This window comes from Nicotiana attenuata, unplaced genomic scaffold (assembly GCF_001879085.1).
Source record: "Nicotiana attenuata strain UT unplaced genomic scaffold, NIATTr2, whole genome shotgun sequence".
Classification (NCBI taxonomy): domain Eukaryota; kingdom Viridiplantae; phylum Streptophyta; class Magnoliopsida; order Solanales; family Solanaceae; genus Nicotiana; species Nicotiana attenuata.
The window spans coordinates 293,909-315,214 of NW_017670772.1; the positions used below are offsets into that span (position 1 = coordinate 293,909).

The window sequence follows — 21,306 nt, forward strand, 5'->3', positions numbered from 1 at the left end:
CACTTCGCTGAAGTTGTCTCCGTATGACTTATAGGTCACCGGTTCGAGCCGTGAAAGCAACTACTAATGCGTGCATTAGGATAGACTGTCTTCATCACACCCTAAGGGGTGCGATCCTTCCCCAAACACTGCATGAATGTGAGATGCTTTGTGTACTGGGCTGCACTTTTTTTTTTTTATTTTTTTTTATGACACTTCTCTCTGAAGTTGGTGAATGGATGCACAAGTCAGTACAAGTGGTGAATTGGTAGGTTATTTCAACCATATGCATCAAACCAATTCTTTCATTCGAAATTCAAAAACTTTAGACTCTCCATTCTCCATGTAATAATAGTTCTTCAGAGTAATCTCATTCTCTTTTAGTCGAAAAACAGATAAAAAATAGAAAAATACTACAAAGCATATCTGGCATGTAGTTGAACTATGAAAAAGTTTGTCCTCCAGTTATCTCTGAGAAGGACAAAGACCAGAAGGTTCTGTTAAACACTTTCTTTTCCTTTGATTATGTGACTAAGTTAAAAAAAAAATTCAACCAACAATGATTTTTGCATTTCTCTTAATGGGTTCACACTGTTTGACTATTTTAACCTAGAGTCATTTATCGATGCACTTGATCACATGTATTTTCCTCCCCTGCAGGCTATGAGGTTTGGTGACCTACCAGGGTGGGCAGTTGAGCTCTCCAGCTCTATCCATGAGGCGATTCTTTTCGATAATTGTGTTTCAGAGTTGGAGAACTGTGAAAAGGGCAAGGAAGCGTGTATCCTTCCACAAGATCTGTTATGGAGGAAACCTCTATTTGATCAACTTATAGTTAACATGTATCGACCAGGTGAGGTGCGGTTTTATCCTTTCATAGAACTGTTTTTTCATCGATCAGTGTTTTACCACAGTACCATTATGCAGCTAAAATGCTACAAACTGTTCAACTAGTAGAACCATCAAGTTAGATGATGCAGTATAAGATGCCAACAAAAAGGATCAGCGCATTAAGTATTGTTACAAATCTTGGTAATTGGTGTAAAATCCCTAGATATCGTATTATGATTTTGTGGTACTGTGTGCAGTCTACCAAATGCATGCTTGACGGTTAAGAGTCGCTCCTTGGACATCCGATAAAATTGGAACGATACAAAGAAGACTAGTATATGGGCCCTTGCGCAAGGATACAACAACAACAACAAACCAGTGTATTCCCGTACTGTGGGGTCTGGGGAAGATAGTGTGCACAGGCTTTATTGCTGCCTTATGAAGGTAGAGAGGTTGTTTCCGGAAGACCCTCGGCTCAATAAAACATTTTTTCAATAGTTTTGGAAAAGAAAAACAAGAACAGTAATAATACGACAACCGAAGCATGGGTAAGAATATGTAATAATAGAAAACGAAGAATAAAAATAATACGAGAATGGAATGATGGTGCATATACGGTTTCCCAAACTCGACTACCTACTAACCTTCTACGGTGATCATCGACATCCAAATCCTTGTATCTAGAGTCATGTCTTTGGTAAGCTGATTTTTGGTACGAGGAACTTATTGTGAATCCACTGATTTCTGCCGCTTCCGTTATTGCTACTGGATTGTCCGTAGGGCTTGCTTCTATTGGACCTGGAGTTGGTCAAGGGAAAATATGTCATGTCCTCTATAATCATTTCTCACCAATACTTCTTTGGCCTTCTCCTATGTTAAGAACCCGAATTCACAAGACAAAATAAACGAGGGAAATGATAGGTTTAATTCATAAACTCAACGAGTCAATCATTACAATTACAGAAACTAGAACTAAGGAGGAGATTAAGAGAAGGGAGATGAGAGAGCAGAGATAGTCCAGAGGAAGAAGGGAGATGAGAGGGGAACAGAGTTCTTCAACAATACGCATAATCCCAAAATCACCGACCGCTGCTCTTTTTAATAGAATTGTTCTGGGCTCATTACTCAACCCGGATCCCAAATTAACATGGCCCTATTATTTGTTCTCGGCCCAATAGCTCTTCTCAGCCCAATAGCTATTTGTGTGTTGACATCCTTATTGGCTGGGGTTGATTCATAACAATACCCCCGTCCTCAATAAGAACCTTGTCCTCAAGGTTCGAGTCATGAACAGTGAAACTAGCTTGCTCCCAATCAATTGTCTCAATATCAAGGCATGCTTTATGATGTGAGGAAAATATATGATCTAGTGCACCTGTTATGAACCAATCACTTAGGTCATTGCGGCTCCTAGTAGACAGTAACAGATTTGTTAACGGGAATGCCATTAGAACATGCCCTGCATAGTCACCTCGCCTTGCTTGCCATCTTTCGGAAACAGTTAGCGTTCAACTAAATGAGAGAACCAAGGCAAATATTCCAGTAGCAAACCTCCACAAAAGCATGAATTCAGTAAAATATAAACTGCCTAGTTGTGGCACTTGAAACTCTTCCTCCAAGCATATGTACTCCGAAATCAGTCCAAACAGTAAACTTGAATGGATTATTAGAAAATAATAAGCATGGATTATCACGCCATGTAATAGATACATAAGCAAACATCCTCAGATAGCATATCAAAATGAAAATGGTATCAGCAACAACCCTTTTTGTGCATTCTTCTTTAGCATAAATTCCTGATGAAAAGGAAAGACCAATTATGTTAGCTTGCACTGCTGGAAAGGGGCCCCAAATGAATCCTTCTTGGTCACCATAGAGACAATTCCTTCTCTATCAAAAGCACTATTCACGTAATAGGCCACAGTGTAGGAAATAGCCTCAGATAATTGGAAGTATTGAAATCCATCAAGAACGCTCCTAAAACCAAAAGGTGTTTTGAAAGCACTTGAAATATAATACAAGCAATACTCATTAACATGTTCAGACCCAACGATGCTAGAATTATCCATAAAGCACTGATAAACAGTTTTAGAGGCTCGCACGCCACCTAAGCCCATCACACCAGCTATCAACCAATTACAACCCTGATCTTTTATATTTGCAGTAAAGCTTTTTAGCAATATCAAATGGAGTTCAGTTATAACATGACCTGGAACCTCATAATTCTCACCGACGCCAGAAAATGTGTAACCAGCCCCTTGCACTACTTGAAGCTTCACTTTATATCCACTCCTTGGTTCTAATGCTTTCCACTCATGTAACATGGCAGTTAGTACAGCTGTTGCAGGCTGCGTCTTCATGTACTGTTGTGTGGTGTAAAAAGTTTCTGTAGTGAAGCCTTTCACTAGTTTAAAGAGCAGTTGCTCGCTCGCCTCACAAAAGGAAGTATTAACTCCACCAGGATCAAAGATAATATACGACGAAGTAGACCTTGCTTTATGGGCTAGACCAAACATAGCAAACAAGCGTTTAACAACGTTATTGACCCAAATATTTGGTGATTGCGTGGAGTAAGTTTCAGTGATTGCCTGGGTCATTCGCTGTATCTTTTCCTCCCTAACACGCACTCTCGATTCAAACAACAAGAATCCAGAAGGACTGCGCTCATGTACAGTATCACGCCAATAGTCTAAATGGACGTTGAAATTATGGTGGAACCACAATATATTTTTAATAACTTCATTTAGATGTATTTCACAATGAAAGCCTAAGAGTAGAAAACTCCATTCGGCGTGTCTATCTTCCAAATTGGCCATGTTACAGGTAAAAACTTTTGTCTTTGGAAAATCCTCTTGAGTAAGAACTTCAGATTCAATAGATAAAGGCACACATGAATCAACCTTAAAATCTTGCCCTGTGTCAAATCAATTGTCCCCACAACTACAAAATGGGGTAGTCCCTATTGTTGAATCAGGCACATAGTGGAGATATATGCAAGCCCTCACATGAAAGCAATAAGAAGAATCGAGCATATGGCCATCGTCCAAATTGACACTAAAAGGCAATGCGAGCATTTGATAAATTGAAAGATTAACACCTCGGACCAAACAAATAAAAGAATCCATAAGCATAGTGGCAAATTGACTGCATTGTTCAGTGGTATCTCGCTTAGGACTTTTAACGAAAACCTGGTTCACATAGCTTGTGGTGTCTTCCTCTAAAGCAGATTCAATCCCAGGGAACAAGACCTGCGCATTTAGTTGTTCAACACTGGATAGAAGCAAGGGTGAGTCGTCAAAAGAAATTGGAAAGGGAACATCGTCTGCAGAATGGTACCACAAAACAGTGCCAATTCCTTGTGAAATTTGGTCAAACACTTTGTCTTCCTTATTTGATAAAGTTGTAGTGGCACTAGCAGTATAGTCTATAGGGTCAATTTCAATAGAGTCCAGACCAACCAGAATGTCAACAGCAGGAACCGATGATGTCGAGTCTAGAGAATCACACTCGACTGCTTTGGTGAAAATTCTAGGAGACATTTCATCGAACACATGCTTGGCTTCTGAGTTACCAACTTCGGATGCATATTCTAACTCATAGAAGTTGGAATTATGGCGCAAATCAACTATAGGAGCTACCTGAACCTCAGATGAATCCAAAGTAGAGTAACTAATGTAGTTATGATAAGCCATGGAAGAATCAGCTAGACTCCTCTTTGAATTTGCGACAGGCTGTTTCCGAAATCGCAAAAATAATTTTTCCTTGAAATGGTTCCAATCATAGAATTGTTTGTTGCGAAATAGCCAATCGAACCAAGCGAGAGCATCACCTTCAAGGTAGAAATAAGGAAGAGGTAACCAGTCTTTCTCCGAAAAACCAAGGAAATTGAAGTAACTCTGTGCCCGATAAACCCAGCCCTCTGGGTTGCCATTGCTGAATTTATCCAGTATCACTGCTGCCATTGGAGTCCGAATCGATGAAAGCACCAATGTTAAGAACCCGAATTCACAAGACAAAGTAAACGAGGAAAATGATAGGTTTAATTCATAAACTCAACGAGTCAATCATTACAATAACAAAAACTAGAACTAAGGAGGATATTAAGAGAAGAAGGATTGAGAGAGCAGAGATAGTCCAGAGGAAGAAGGGAGATGAGAGGGGAACAGAGTTCTTCAACAATACGCATAATCCCAAAATTACCGACCGCTGCTCTTTTTAATAGAACTAGTATTAGTACCCGCGCGATGCGCGGACTTCAAACCATGTCAAAACTGACTTGGATTATTTGAATTGTAATAACTTTAAAATATAAACCTTTAGAAGCAGGACATGAAACTATTTTTCAAAAATGTCATAATCGGTGATCTATTTTCTTTTTCTATATATGTAACAACAGAACCCCTTGATTTTAGTATTTGCATTTCGTTTTGCTATCAACATTAAAGAATACTAAAAACTGTCATATTGTGATATGTGTTGTTTGAGTTAGAAAATTTTGTTAGGAAAGATTCTGGGATTCAAAGCGTATTTATAGACTTTCTGGCACTGTTTTTGAACAAATTTGCAACCTTTCAGAAACAGCCATGGCTTTTAGGGAATATTTCTGTTTGAAATATTGCAGGAATATGGATTTAAAATAATCTGGGAAAGAAAACGGTACCAGACCGGGTCGCGTCGCGGGTCATGAGTTATACTGGATTGAAAACTTTGTTAATTAATTAAATAATTGAAAGGAATTTTGTCCAAAAAGATTAATCAATCAATATTTAGACCTAAATCNTATAAGTACCCTCACACTATCTTTATTTTTCTCTATATATATTCTCTTTCCTACTATGAAATTTTAAATGATGTTTTGTACATTAATATTTGCCTATAATAAAAATATTATCATATTTTATTTTAAACAGTAACTTTTAATTGTCTAAAATATTAATGCATAAGTTTTTTGATTATTATGTTTCAAATCTATTGAGTTTTCTAATAAATATTTTTCTAATACATCCAATTAAATTTTGTTTCTCTTTTAGTTTGAAGATACAAATTTGATTTTTAATTTTCATATGTAAATTGCCTACATTAGATATTTATTTTGTGTTATTAAATTTTGTGGTCCTATTCATAGTTTGAGCATTCTCATCATAATATTAAGAATTTTCTAATTTTAAGTTCAAATAATATTCTCATTCCATTTTTAATTATTTTCCTTAATTTTGCTATTATTATTATCTAGTGTATAGTATTATCATGTTTTCATGTGACCTTTTATTCATTACTATCCTTTAATATAATGTAGATATATATTGTAATTATTTTAATCTTGAAATAAATATTTATTTTATTTAAAAAAATTTCTCGGAATTCATAAATAGTTTAAATTTATCGATACTATTTTTAAATATTGTATATCTTCTCTCGATAGCTCTAATTTATTTTAATTATTTAATAAAATTAATTTTTTATTTTATCTATTAGACTTGAATTATGTGGCCATATGCACAACATGACCTTTCTTATCATAATAAATAAAATAACTTTTTCAATTAAGGAAACTCCGTAACGAAATTAAAAAAAAATGATTCTAAAATTACATTTTATCTCAAATCAAGCTATGTTCTCTGTTGATCCATCATGACTTTTTTGTTAACATCAAGTTCATTAGGCAATAAAAAGGCAAAAGAATTACAGCGAAAACATGATAGGGTAATCTAGGTAGAATTATAATATCCTTCTCACTAAATTAATATTTAATTTAAACCAACTGACTCATCGTAACTTATATATAATCTTTTAGCGGCGAATGCTCTATCTACCTATTTAGGAAAATCTTCTGACGCTGCTAACAATAGATATACCCAATAATGAAATCTCTATTAAATCAAAGGTATTAGTGAATATTTTTTTTATTATATTAACCAATATTTAGTATTCGCTTTCTTTTTGTCATATATGAGAAGATTTATAATTTATTACTATTGAAATATTTTTTATTTTAAATTTTATTTTTTGTTCTCAGCCCAATAGCTATTTGTGTGTTGACATCCTTATTGGACTGGGGTTGATTCATAACATCCTACCTCTCCTTAGACCCACAATCCCTCCCTCCTTGCGCAAGGATGACATGCACAAATCGAGAAATGCGTGCCAGATGGTTAAGAAGTATAAACAGGGTTCTGGTTTATGAAGAGAAGCTTATTAGTATGATACAGATTCTCGTAGCAATGAACTAAGTCGGTCAAAGAAATTGAATAAATATCTAGTAGAGGAGAGCTTTCCTACACTAGTATTCTGAAATACTGGAATTTGTTTCTCAAAGTCTAGTCAATCAGATTTCAGCCATAGCACTTATATGACCGTACAAACAAAAGTTGTGTAATGACTGAACAACTTTGATCTGTTCCCAGGCAAAAGAACAATAGACTGTGAAGCTGGAAAGTTGTAGGATAAGATGCCTCTCTGCTGTGGATATGCTATAAGTAACACGAGCTGGTATTAACATCTAGGCTTAGCTGCTATTAAACATCATCTTTCCTTTCAGTGTTTCCAAATGGTAATATTTTTTTCTTTTTTGGGCTAAGGACTAACATTCTCATATAGTGCGCATAGTCTTCTTAAACTTAATCTCCTTACGAGTGCCTTTTAATTTTCTTTTATACTGAACAGAACAGTGATATCATGATTTCTTCCATTTGAGTCAAAATATTACTGCAAATTCTGGAGTGATTTTTATTAGCAGATTCGAACTGTATTGGATTTTAGACCGATAAGCAATGTTAATTAAGCAGCTTTGACCACATTGGATTTTAGTTGATTTAGCATCACCAGTTAAATCTGGGAGTTGCGTTTCTCATTTTAGTAGTATCCTGGTAATGAAATGGCATTGCTTTATAACAGGGTATCTGTCCACATGTTGATCTAATGCGCTTTGAGGATGGAATTGCTATCGTATCTCTGGAGTCATCCTGCGTGATGCATTTTACTCGAGTTGAGAATGAAACATGCAGAGACCAAGATCCACCACAAATCTTGATCCCAGGATGTCTTATTTTGATATGGGGATTGGAAGCATGAGATAAACCGAAAGCCTGGGTTTCAAAAATGGGAAGGCCAAGAGATTGATCAGAAGAGGAGAATTTCTGTGACACTTAGGAAGCTCAAACTCATTTTCTTGCTCGGGCCTGAATGATTTAAGTTCCCTCTTCTGATAATTCTTCCTCAACCATCACACATATTTTAGTGCCAAGCCAGCAGCTCAGGCTATATATTCGTCTTGCTTTTAAGGTTCTGATATGATCTAAGATTTTTCGATATGGCAGATTAATGGTTTTGGGTATAGAATCTGGTCAAACAATTTTGGGTACTTTGACTACGACTTACAAAAAAAAAAAAAAATTTAAGACGATATACAATTTAATTTCCAAAATCAACATTAAGAAAATATACATTCTAAAAAAATATCTACACTAATTATATATAAGTATTCCTCAAAAATTTTCATAATTTAAAAATATTTTTTATATTTTCTATTTTTTGAAATATTTTTAATCGGATTTTTGCACCCGTATCCTTATGGGGATTCATATCCCAAATCTTCTCAAAGGATCAGGTCATCTTAAAATTTACATTTCAAAAGATCCGACCTGTAGATTCGGACTCATGTCGGAGACTTGATCCGTGTCCGAGCAACTTAGGATATGATGAACATGAATTAACAAGTTTCCGCTGATCTCTATGGTTTCTGTCTCTGTACATTTTACTTGGGAACACCTGTCCCCTTTTAGATATTGGACATGTTCTACAAGGTTTAAATTCATGCTTGAAGCTTAAAGGCTCAGGTTCTCCCAGGAAAATTCCAGTATTTGCTTTTGTTCCCAAGTTAAGATGTTTTGAAGAACTCGTTCAAGAATTTACTACCTGGCCCTGCAAAACATTCTTACATTCTTACTCCACTGACACTATTTTTTTTCCCATGCATCTTTCTTACAGTACATTACATTACAGGCAAAAGAACAAGTGCGTCATGATGCATACCTTGTGGTATACAAGCTTAAGATTTGCGAGACTCAGAAGCACAGCCCATCCAAGGCATGGTTTTACCAGATCCCCTGCTATAGGATTCACGCTTTTAAAAGCCCTAGCACAAGCAATCAACACTCCAAACAAAGCCATGCACAAAACCAACCCTATCTTAGTAGTGTATAGGGTCAAATTCTGCCCCTTGCTGTGACCACGACCCTGCGCTAAACAGTGGTCGTAGTGAGGGTACGCTCCTAGAATGTCGGAGCGAAAGCGCGTTAACAAGTCTCGTCGTCCCCTCGAGGACGCACGACCTATTTTTATATTATTTTATTATCTCGAGGAGATCCTCCTGTTATATAAAGGAGGATCCCAATGTTGTAAAGGAGAGATTCTTTTCTCATACAGGCTCTCTCTCTACCTCCCTCTCAATCTCTCTCTCTCTCTCTACATTTTTACTCTCTGGAACACTCAGTATATCAAAAAGCAATAAAGGATATTATGCACATTTTCTAGGTCTCATTATATTCGATTACGATTTACCTTTGATCTATTTTTGATTGTATTTGCTTGCTAAGTATTAACTAACTTTCGAGTCAAACAATTTGGCGCCGTCTGTGGGGATTTCGGCAATCGAAATCATAGTCTGCACCTAGAATCTCAAGAACAAACCACCTTCCTTCACATCCTATCGATATCAAAAAATGGCAGAAAATGACGCAAGATTGAAAGCGATAGCCGGTGTCACAGCCAACCTCATTGGCCCCCTCAACGAAGCCGGTAGGGAAATATCTTGAGCACAACACCTGGCAGCATTCAAGAGGGAGAAATCTCACCCTCTCCATCCGAAGATCTGACGATCTTGCACGAAAAAGGAGCTTCCACGTCTGTGATCAAAGAAACCCCACCTCCAGTGGTCAAGAAACTACAAGAAGAGTGGCTGATGAACACCCTAGGCAGCTTACTCGAGAAATCACCCCAAAACAACGCTAAGAACCCATTGACGACTGATATCGCTACCACCAGCGAACACGATACTGTACGAACAAACAACAACCACTCCAATGACCACACCAGCGATGGCACACTTGCAGCCATCCTAAAGAAAATGGAAGAAATGGAAAGTGAAAATAAGGCACTTCGGGATCAAATGAAAGAGCATCAAGAAAGGGTGGACAAAATTCCCGGCGCTCCTAAGTTACTACCGAAGCACGACGTGAGAAGATTCGTCGAAGAACCCTATAGCGAAGAAGCTGCACCTCATCCGATCCCAAAAACTTTCAAAATGCCGCCTTACTTAAGGATATATGACAGGACGACAGACCCCGAAGACCACATGATCCACTATGTGACCGCTGTGAAAGGTAATGATCTGTCAAAGGAACAGGTACCATCTGTACTGCTGAAAACGTTCGGGGAAACGTTAACGGGAGGGGCGTTAACGTGGTACTCGCAGCTGCCAGCCAGAACGATATCAACGTTCGAAGAAATGGCGGATAAATTCGCCACCGACCATGCAGGATCAAGGAAAGCAGAGGCCAGGGTCAACGATATCTTCGCCGTCCGGCAAACCGCAGGTGAGGGACTCAGGGACTTCCTGGCCAGATTCAACAGAGTAAAGATGAGCCTGCCAAACGTGTCGGAGGGCATGGCGGTAGCAGCCTTCCAAAACGGACTAAGTAGAGATGGTTCAAGAGCAACCAAAAAGCTACTGAGCCGACTCATGAAGTATCCCCCCACCACTTGGGAGGAAATTCACAACGCCTACTGCGCCGAGGTACGAGCAGATGAAGATGACCTCAACGGACCAACCCAGCGGCTCACGATGATACAGTCAGAATCAAGAAGGGATCGACGCAGCGAGGGCCGGAGGGAACAATCCTCACGTTCCAACAAACAAAAGGCATCAGCCTTACACCAGATCCTCGCATCCACCACCGCCCAGACATACAGAAGCACTGCAGTGATATGTCGCCAACTTTTGCGTGTCTCCCTCAGAAATAGTGGACGCACTAGAGAAGCTGGGCACCAAAGTACAATGGTCGCAGAAGATGAAATCAGACCCCGCCACAAGGAAATCAAATGTCCTATGCGAGTTCCATCAGGAACGAGGGCACAAAACCGAAGACTGCATAGGGCTACGGCAGGAGGTAGTCAGAATGCTGAACCAAGGATACCTGAGAGAGCTGCTCAGCGATAAAGGAAAGATAAATTTCGCACGAGGACGGGAACAACCTCAGGGACCGCCAAAGCCACCTTCGCCAGCGCGCATCATCAATATGATCGTCGGAGGAGGCGATGATTCAGCGATCAATCATGTAAAATTCACCACCTCGCACAAATTAAAGCGAACAATCGCCCATGAACGGTATGACGACTTCGAAGAAAGTATCACCTTCAATAAGTCTGATGCCGACGGTTTGTCTTTTCCTCATTATGATGCTTTAGTCATAGCTTTACGTATTGCTGACACTGACGTTAAGAGGATCATGGTTGATGACGGAAGCGGCGCTTGTATTATCTATCCAAGAGTCCTCGCTCAAATGAGGCTCGAAGATAAGATAATAGCACACTGCATAACATTAACTGGTTTTAACAATGCAATGGAACGAACCTCCGGGGAGGTATCATTGCCGATTTTAGCAGGGGGAGTTACGCTGGAAACCACTTTCCACGTCATGAACCAGGAAACGGCCTACAACGCCATCATAGGACGACCATGGATACACGCCATGCGAGCAGTCCCCTCAAGCTTCTACCAAGTGATCAAGTTCCCCACCCTTTGGGGAATGTTTAGCATTCGGGGCGAGCCGCGCACAGCACAAGAGTGTTACCGAATCGCTCAAGACTGCTCACACACCAAACAGTTGAAAGGTGCAAGTGCGGAGGCATAGCAATCAGTCGTGTCGGGGACTAAGGTCAACCCGACAATGGACGCCATAAAAGATCCGGATATCATAGAAGCCTGCAAAGCAACGGTCGAGGATCTCGACCCGGTGCAACTGGACAGTACCGACCACACGAAGAAAGCCTACATCGGACACAGCCTCTGCGACCTATATAAGTACCATGAATTCCTTACTAACCACGCGGATCTTTTTGCTTTTTCTCATTCAGATATGCCGGGAATACCAAGAGACATCGCCACCCACAAACTGAACGTCGACCCATTATATCCACCCGTGCGGCAAGTCAGAAGGAAGTTCAACGCCGCAATCAACGAGGCCGTCAGCGAAGAGGTAGATAAGCTACTGGCCAACGGGTCCATAAGGGAATCAAAATATCCCCAATGGGTCGCCAACGTCGTGATGGTCAAGAAGAAAAATGGGAAATGGAGGATGTGCGTTGATTTCACCGACCTCAACAAAGCATGCCCAAAAGACTCATTCCCATTACCCCACATCGACCAGTTGATCGACGCCACAGCGGGACATGAGCTGCTAAGCTTTTTGGATGCCTACTCTGGCTATAACCAAATCATGATGGCCGAAGAGGACCAAGAGAAAACAACATTCATCACCCACCAGGGGACATACTGCTACAAAGTGATGCCGTTCGGACTCAAAAACGCAGGGGCGACATATCAGAGACTGGTCACCAGAATGTTCAAGGAACAGCTTGGCAAGACCATGGAGGTCTACATCGATGACATGCTGGTAAAATCGGCAAACAAAGAAGACCACCTCGATCATCTGAAAGAAGCTTTCGAGATACTGCGGCGGTATGGGATGAAATTGAACCCAGAAAAGTGCGCTTTCGGCGTAGCATCAGGGAAGTTCTTGGGGTTCCTCATATCACAACGAGGTATCGAAGTCAACCCGGACCAGATCAAGGCAATAGACGCAATACCTGAGACTTTGAACAGCAAAAAAACAGGTACAAAAACTGACAGGGCGAATAGCCGCCCTATCCAGGTTCATCTCGCGATCCTCCGACAGGTGCCACAAATTTTTTAACGTATTGAGAAAAGATCACGGGCTACAATGGAATGAGGAATGCGCCGAGGCTTTGAAAAAATTGAAAGAATACCTGTCTTCACCACCATTGCTAGTCAAGGCGAACCCAGGTGAACCCTTGCTGGTATATCTGGCGGTGTCCGAAGTCGCTGTCAGCGCAGTCCTGGTCCGCGAAAACAAAGGTACGCAATCTCCTATTTACTATATCAGCAAAACCCTAGTGGACGCCGAAACACGGTATCCACACCTCGAGAAGCTCGCCCTAGCACTGGTCGTAGCTTCACGAAAGCTTAGAGCTTACTTTCAGTGCCACCCAATAAGGGTTGTAACGACTTTCCCCCTGCGGAGCATCCTACACAAACCCGAACTGTCGGGAAGGCTCGCCAGATGGGCCATAAAGCTCAGTGAGCATGACATATCCTATCACCCAAGAAATGCCATCAAGTCGCAGGTACTTGCAGATTTTGTCGTCGATTTTAGCATAGATATTTTGTCGAAAGCGGAACTAGAGGCCATTCGCGCCACACCTGGTGCCGACCTCTGGACCCTTTACACTGATGGCGCTTCTAACACCTCGGGATCGGGACTGGGACTCGTACTCGAGGTCCCCACGGGCGAAATAATTCGCCAGTCCATACGATGCCCCGAGATGACTAACAATGAGGCCGAGTATGAGGCTGTGATTGCAGGTATGAAGTTAGCCATCAAATACGGGACTCGACGACTCATCCTCCATTGCGATTCTCAACTCGTGGTAAACCAGGTCACCGGGACTTACCAGATCAAGGAACAGAGGCTGCAGAAATATCAATCAGAAATCCACAAGTTGATGCCCGAATTCGACGAATGCCGCCTGGAGCAAATCCCAAGGGCGCAGAACGTCGAAGCAGACGGCCTAGCCAAGTTGGCCGCAGCCACCAAGAACATCAACAAGGGAAACATAGTCACCCTACTCCATTTAGCCATAGATCACACTGAGATACTCTCTTTAATCCTGACTTGGGACTGGCGCAACCAGTTTGTCTCCTATCTGCAGGATGGGACACTCCTACTCGACAAAAAGGCAGCCAAAAAGCTCCGTGTACAGGTCGCCCGATACTGCCTGATTAACCACGACCTGTACAAAAGAACGTTTGGCGGACCCCTCACTAAGTGCTTAGGGCCGCACCAGACAAGGCAAGTACTCGAAGAGGTACACGAAGGTCACTGCGGTGCACACACCGGTAATCGCGCTCTTGTCCGTTGCATTATCCGCGCCGGGTACTACTGGCCCACAATGAAAAAGGAGGCAGCAGAGTATGTTCGCAGATGCGAACAGTGCCAAAAGTACGCCCCAACCGGGAGAGCCCCTACACTCAGTAACATCACCTTGGCCCTTCATCAAATGGGGAATGGACATAATCGGCCCCCTGCCAGCAGGGCGAGGAAAGGTACGATTTCTGTTAGTTTTGACTGACTACTTCTCCAAGTGGGTAGAAGCAGGTGCGTACGCCAAAATACGTGAACGAGAAGTCATCGCCTTCATATGGAAAAACATCATATGCCGCTTTGGCATCCCCAAAGAAATCAGCTGCGACAACGGCCCACAATTTATTGGCAAAAAGATAACGGAATTCTGTGACAAATGGCGTATCAAACGGATACTCTCCACGCCATATCATCCCGCCGCCAATGGCCAAGCTGAAGCATCCAACAAAATAATACTGAACATTCTGAAGAAGAAACTCGAAGAAGCTAAAGGGCTCTGGCCCGAATTACCACCAGAGGTACTCTGGGCGTACCGGACAACACCCAAATCCAGCACAGGAGAAACACCGTACTCACTGGTCTACGGAATCGATGCGATTATACCAGTCGAAATCGGAGAACCGAGCCTAAGATACTCACACATCAGCGGACCAGACAACGACATGGGTAGGCTTCAAGACCTTGACGAAGCCGAAGAACGAAGGGATATGGCCCACATAAGAATGACGGCTCAAAAGCATCAAGTCGAAAGGTATTACAACAAAAAGGCCAAAATACGACCACTCAAAGTAGGGGATTACGTCCTTAAAGCAAAAACTTTGGCGTCAAAAGACCCGAGCGAAGGGAAATTAGGCACCAATTGGAGTGGGCCATATAAAATTATAGCAGACGCAGGCAAAGGAGCATTCCGGTTGGAAACAATGGAAGGAAAAACACTCCAAAAGAACAGGAACGTCGCCCACCTGAAATACTTCCACTTTTGAAGGGCATCTCCCGAGTCGTACTCTTTTTCCCTTACCCGAGTTTTGTCCCAATTGGGTTTTCTCGGGGAGGTTTTTAACGAGGCGGCGAAGGAGACACCCAGGGGCGCATGGAAACAGGTTTATCATACCGGCCAGTCGACACGTCTCTCCAGTCCGGTATAATAAAGGGACTAGCCTAGTTGCCTTCTCCATTATGTAAGCGGCTACGGCCACCTTCTCCATTATGTAAGCGGCTACGGCCACCTTCTCCATTATGTAAGCGGCTACGGCCACCTTCTCCATTATGTAAGCGGCTACGGCCACCTTCCCCATTATGTAAGCGGCTACGGCCACCTTCTCTATTATGTAAGCGGCTACGGCCACCTTCTCCATTATGTAAGCGGCTACGGACACCTTCTCTATTATGCAAGCGGCCATGGCCGTCGCCAATAATTGTCGACCCCGTTCAACGACGACGGATAAACACTTCAACGACAGTTGAAGTTACATCCCTTTTGGCCAAAGTCCATCGCCAATAATTGTCGACCCCATTCGACGACGACGGATAAACACTTCAACGACAGTTGAAGTTACATCCCCTTGGGCCAAAGGCCATCGCCAATAATTGTCGACTCTGTTCGATGACGACGGATAAACACTTCAATGACAGTTGAAGTTACATCCCTTTGGGCCAAAGGCCATCGCCAATAATTGTCGACTCCGTTCGACAACGACGGATAAACACTTCAACGACAGTTGAAGTTACATCCCTTTGGGCCAAAGGCCATCGCCAATAATTGTCGACCCCGCTCAACGACGACGGACAAACGTTTCAACGACGGTTGAAGTTACATTTTTTTAGCCAAAGGCCATCGCCAATAAATTGTCGACACCACTCGACGACGACGGGTAAACACTTCAACGACAATTGAAGTTACACCCTATGGGCCAAAGGCCATTACTAAGGATCGTCGATCTTATCCGACAGTGACAAATAGTGTATAAGCAAAAGAACAATACGAAAGGATAAGCAACACAAGTGTAACTCTTTTACTATAACAAAAATTATATACACTTAGTCCCACGAAGGACTCCCATTACATTCCAAAAAAAAAAGAGAAGAAGAAAAAACGCAAAAATCTATACAAGTCCTAAGGGGCCTCGCCAGGTTTGTCCTCGCCATCCGCTCGCCCCCTTTCTTGGTACTCACGGTAATCCTCATTAAACCACGAGCCGGACTCAAGCCGATTGACGTCCTCAGAAGTATAACCTTCTCGGTCGGGAGAGTCGGAGCTGTACCCACAGGCCGCACGGGCGGCACGAGCCTCACGCAAATGCTCTTGGACCTCCTCCGCAGAGGCACGTTCTACAGCAAGAAGTCTTTTATACACGTCCAACTTAGCTTCTGCGTATATCCACATCTCGTGTGCGTCTCGGGCCTCATTCCCGAACCGTGGCAAGGCAGCACGCTTGAGGACATCAATCTCAGCCGCCTTAGTTGCAAGCTCGGCTGTCAAAGCCGCCACCCTACCATGGAGGTTAGTTACCTCCGCCGCCACTCCGCGGCTAAGCTCCAACTCTTCCTCCCTCAGCCTGAGGAGCGATTCCAGCTCACTATTGCGAGCCACCGCCCTCATCAACTCTTCATCTGCTTTTTCCAGCTCCGCCGCCCTGCGGTTTAATTGAGCCTCCCTCTGTTCGAGGCCCTCCCAAAAAATCTGGAATTGCGGATCCTGCTGAAAAAGGTCCGCCGCCGCTTGGTGTTTGGAGCGACACCGTTTATATTTCTTGACCATCTTATCAAAAACGGTCGCTTTCTTTTTCTCGCGGCGCCGTCTCTCTACCTCCAGAACCAGGGTCTAAAAAGAAAAAGGTAGAAGAGTGCATGTACATACACATGAGTTAGTACTTATACAGAATCAACTACATAACATGCGGAAGAACGGAGAGGTTACCTGCAATGCCATACTCGCAACCCTCTGAGATAGCTCCGCGTCGCTGACAGCACTCAGTATCTTACGCTCAGGGGTCGCACAAAGTAGGGCCATCTCTAATGCGGCCCGCTCGCTGTGCTGCAGCAAGTTGTAAGCCTCTGGAATCACAATACGACGGCCAGATCCGTCTGCCATCATCTCCACCTGCGCAGGGCCCTCCGCCATCTCACCCGTGTTCCCATTGGTGACCTCAGCAGCTGTCCCCCCAGATTCACCACCAACAAGGGGCGATGAAATGCCCTCAGAAACGTGAGTCGTGCTGGTACCAACATCAGCACGTATCTGGGTGGTCGGCCTCCCAGAACGGATGGCGTCGGCCATAAGGACGGGCCTAGTTGGCTGGCGAGGCACGATCCTCTCTTCGTCTCCCGTCACCACCGCCTTGCCCGTCATGAGCCTCCTTCTTTTCCTATCCTCGGGCTCCTCTCCCTCAGAAGGCTCGTCCGCGGGGTGCGGAGACGACGTCGATGGCCTCTCCTCACTTGCGGCCATTTCCGCAGGCGCTGCCTCTTGCAAAGAGGCTACAGTCACCCCTTCCCTAACAGATGCGTAAAGTATTTCCTGCGCAGCTGGACCGGCATCTGGTTGGGAGGAGGTGGGTGCTGTCGCCCTCCTCTTTGGAGCACTTCGACCTGTCAACAACAGTGATTTAACCGATGAGGCTTACGAAAACGATTGACTAAAGTTGAGAAAAATACCTGAAGGGCTCGCAGGGCCGTAACGTTCAATGAACTCCGCCCACTTACGGGTCCCCTCCGCTAAAGGCAACAGATCGGATACCCACTGCCTTATATCGGTTATGAACCGAGGAGTGTGAGCTATCGCTGCAAAGTCACAGAAAAATTATATGGGTGGTATAATCGGAAACGCTAAAGTCCAAAATAATAAGCAATTTAACAGGAACGAATACTTACGTCTCGAATTCCACCTTTCAGGGAATCCGACGGGATTGGACACCAGGTGTTCCGTTCTAATGAAGAAATATCTGCGCCAATAGCCTCGGTTGGGCCGGTCGTCGGTTTCCACGATCAGCCCTTTTGAACCACGATTTTTTAAGTGCAGCATGGTGCCCCTCAGGTAGCTGGCGCCAAATAGCTGCAAAAGGTGGTGAACGGAGACTTCCAACCCCGCTAACTCCGCGTACGTAGACACTACCCTACACGCCTTTAGGGTATACAGAGTAGGTTGTGTAGGACATATATTATAGAAACAACACAGTTATTCCGCCAAGGGAAGAAAGGGGAGCCCATAACCGATCAGAAAGGGGTATTCGTAGAATGTACAATACCCCGGCCTATGGGTATTCGCGTAGTCCTCCCCCGCCAGAACCATTTCTACATGAGCGGGTATACCATATGAAGTACGAAGGAGGTCCAAATCGGCTTGTTTTAATTCAGACTTTTCCCAAGGCTGTTCGAGAGAATCTCTTTGAAAATCCCTCCTAGCAAGGAGTTGCTTTGGGAGTACATTATCTACGGTGATAGGGGTGAGATCCTTCCCCTTCTCCCCTTTATTACCGCCGGATGGAGGCGGTGCGTCGGTTGATTTATTACTACAATCTCCTAAAGTGTTACCACGTTTGGATTTCGTCATGATTTTCGAGTAAGAAACGGTGTATTACACGACCACGAATGTATTTTCACAGAAGCTGTGGGTTCTTATAAAGAGGAAGCACTTTCTTGAAATAGTCAGAAAACCTTTCACGAATGATCTAAAGTTATGTTGAAATTGAACCCATTCCCTATTTATAGGGTTGGGTAGCGTTGAAATCGAAGAGGCAAAACCCTAACAGGCGCGGGAAACCAAGCATCAGAACACCTTTTGTATTTCCTCGGGAACACGCGTAATGATGACGCCTGCACACGGTGACGTCATTTCAGAAAAGGGTTTACGCGCCAATACACCAACGAATTCAAATGGTCGCCCCCTTTACGTCGTCATCTCCGAACATGGTCAAAATTTTCCCAGCATGCGGTTCGAGTATCCGTCCATCGGCGACGCACGTCTCTACGTCACCAACGAACGGAGGGACTAACTGTATAGGGTCAAATTCTGCCCCTTGCTGTGACCACGACCCTGGGCTAAACAGTGGTCGTAGTGAGGGTACGCCCCCAGAATGTCGGAGCGAAAGCGCGTTAACAAGTCTCGTCGTCCCCTCGAGGACGCACGGCCTATTTTTATATTATTTTATTATCTCGAGGAGATCCTCCTGTTATATAAAGGAGGATCCCAATGTTGTAAAGGAGAGATTCTTTTCTAATACAGGCTCTCTCTCTACCTCCCTCTCAATCTCTCTCTCTACATTTTTACTCTCTGGAACACTCAGTATATCAAAAAGCAATAAAGGATATTATGCACATTTTCTAGGTCTCATTATATTCGATTACGATATACGTTTGATCTATTTTTAATGGTATTTGCTTGCTAAGTATTCACTAACTTTCGAGTCAAACAAGTAGCTCCAACCTTAAACACCACAGGATCCCAAGCCAAACTCAACCCCAATTGGCTCAAGTACAAGAGCATAGCCATAGGCTGGCGATGAAATCCACCGTCAGCCCAAACAAGCCAAGCAGAAAGGCCCATCAGAAAAGCAGAACCCAAACAAGCTAAGTGCAAAGCCCACAAACGTGGGATCCAAAAGGGTTTCTCCATTAAAAATAGTTAAATAAATACTACTAGTAGTTAATGTCAGAGTTGAATTTATAAATTAATAAGCTGTTATTATTTAAACTGAAATGTTGATATTGATGATAAAAGAAGTTTGTGTATAGCAAGATGAACGTTAGCAGCATAAGGAAAAGAGGACAGATGAGTGGAAAGAAGCAGTACACGTGGTGAGAAGTCAGTGCCAACAGTGATTGCTGCAGTTATCGTCTTTCTGTCAAAACAATTGAACTTCTGGTCAAAGGAACAACACAATGGCGTACCTATCATTAGTCTCGCTATGGTGCCGACTCCGATCCAGATGTTGCACGCTGCTTGGGACCAGTGGCCACTAACACGCATGCATGTAGGCCATGATTTAATTTTTTGTTTTCTTACAATTTATACAATTTATACTAATTATATATTATTAATTATAATTATATTTAGCATATAACACATAATTTTTCTGCTACTATTTCTAGAACGGCCAAAAAATAGAATTATTCCTCTATCTTTATGGACTTACTAAAACGTAATTAGTTTGGCCAAATATTTTAAAAATATTTTAGAAGTATAACAACACAACAATAAAAAATCAATGAAATTTTACAAGTGGGGTCTGGAAAGAGTAGTGTGTACGCAAACATTACTCATACCTTATGAAGGTAGAGAGGATATCTCTGAAAGACCCTCGGCTCACGAACAATAATAATAAAGCTATAGAAAAACAATAACAACAAGAAGGAAATAAGATAATGAAGCAAGTAATACAATGAGTAACAACATAGATCCAAGGATACGAAACTACGACGGTAGTGCAGATTCTACTGATAATAATGCCACACAGTATAAAAATAAGGGATTAGGAATAGGAAGATATACGATTAGTACTACTACTACCGGTAAGACAAGGCGAAAGTCTAGACTGTTTACCTACCCATCAGCCTAATTTCGACCTCCACACCTTTCTATCAAGAGCCATGTCCTCGGTAAGTTGGAGCAGAGTCATGTCCTGCCTAATCACCTCACCCCAGTTCTTCTTAGGCCTCCCTCTACCCTTCCCCTGACTCGCCATGGGAAACTTCTCGCACCTTGGTGACGTATAAATCTACCACTAAAAAGTAAATGGACACGGTCGCATATAATATAATTGTACCCAACTATGAGTCGAAGTCAAATTTTACAGAACAATATGAAGGCAATAAGGCGTGTAAGAGAATTATCACTTATTATGCTAAGCCAAGCACTTAGAAACGTATTGAGAAAATATTTATAACTAATTACGAAAATGTAAACTAATCTAGAAAGTAAGTAAAATTATCAACGGCTACAAGTATGGATACACGGAGAATTACTCTCAAGTAACGATCCACTCTATTTCACAATATTACAAATATGCGAGTTTATGTTAATTAGCCTCGGGTAATAATTCTATATTAGCTTCTTCCAAAGACTAACAAGACTTCCTAATTGAATTATCCCTAAAATAATTAAGAGATTAAGTACACCCGATTATGACTACAAGTAGTTCAATCCTATCCCTAGGTAGAATCTATAAAGTGAGGGTTAAAGCCTCAAGTTCTTGTTAATTAATCTTTCCCAACCCCAAATTATCTTTCCCAAAATTAATTCGAAGTAAATGGGAGATTCCTAGGGTTAGCTAATCCCTTT

At 42.5% G+C, this 21,306-nt stretch overlaps 1 protein-coding gene and 1 pseudogene across 1 annotated transcript; one reads left to right on the plus strand and one right to left on the minus strand.

Annotated features, from left to right (window-relative positions):
• Window positions 1-642: 642 nt before the first annotated feature.
• On the plus strand, window positions 643-7,996 carry LOC109243177 (annotated as a pseudogene).
• Window positions 7,997-8,709: 713 nt separating this feature from the next.
• Window positions 8,710-19,641, minus strand: LOC109243179 (translocator protein homolog). Its single transcript, XM_019410089.1, has 3 exons — window positions 19,442-19,641; window positions 8,842-9,001; window positions 8,710-8,730 (listed from the first exon to the last, which is right to left on the minus strand). The coding sequence occupies exons 1-3, from the start codon at window positions 19,639-19,641 to the stop codon at window positions 8,710-8,712; spliced, it is 381 nt and encodes a 126-aa protein (XP_019265634.1).
• Between the last annotated feature and the right edge of the window lie 1,665 nt (window positions 19,642-21,306).

Coding starts and splice junctions, on each gene's coding strand:
- LOC109243179 (XM_019410089.1), bottom strand. CDS start 19,641: ATGGAGAAACCCTTTTGGATCCCACGTTTGTGGGCTTTGCACTTAGCT. Junction 9,002..19,441: donor GTGTTTAAGGTTGGAGCTAC/TTGTTTGACTCG, acceptor CCTATACACTAC/TAAGATAGGGTTGGTTTTGT. Junction 8,731..8,841: donor TTAAGCTTGTATACCACAAG/GTATGCATCATG, acceptor AATGTTTTGCAG/GGCCAGGTAGTAAATTCTTG.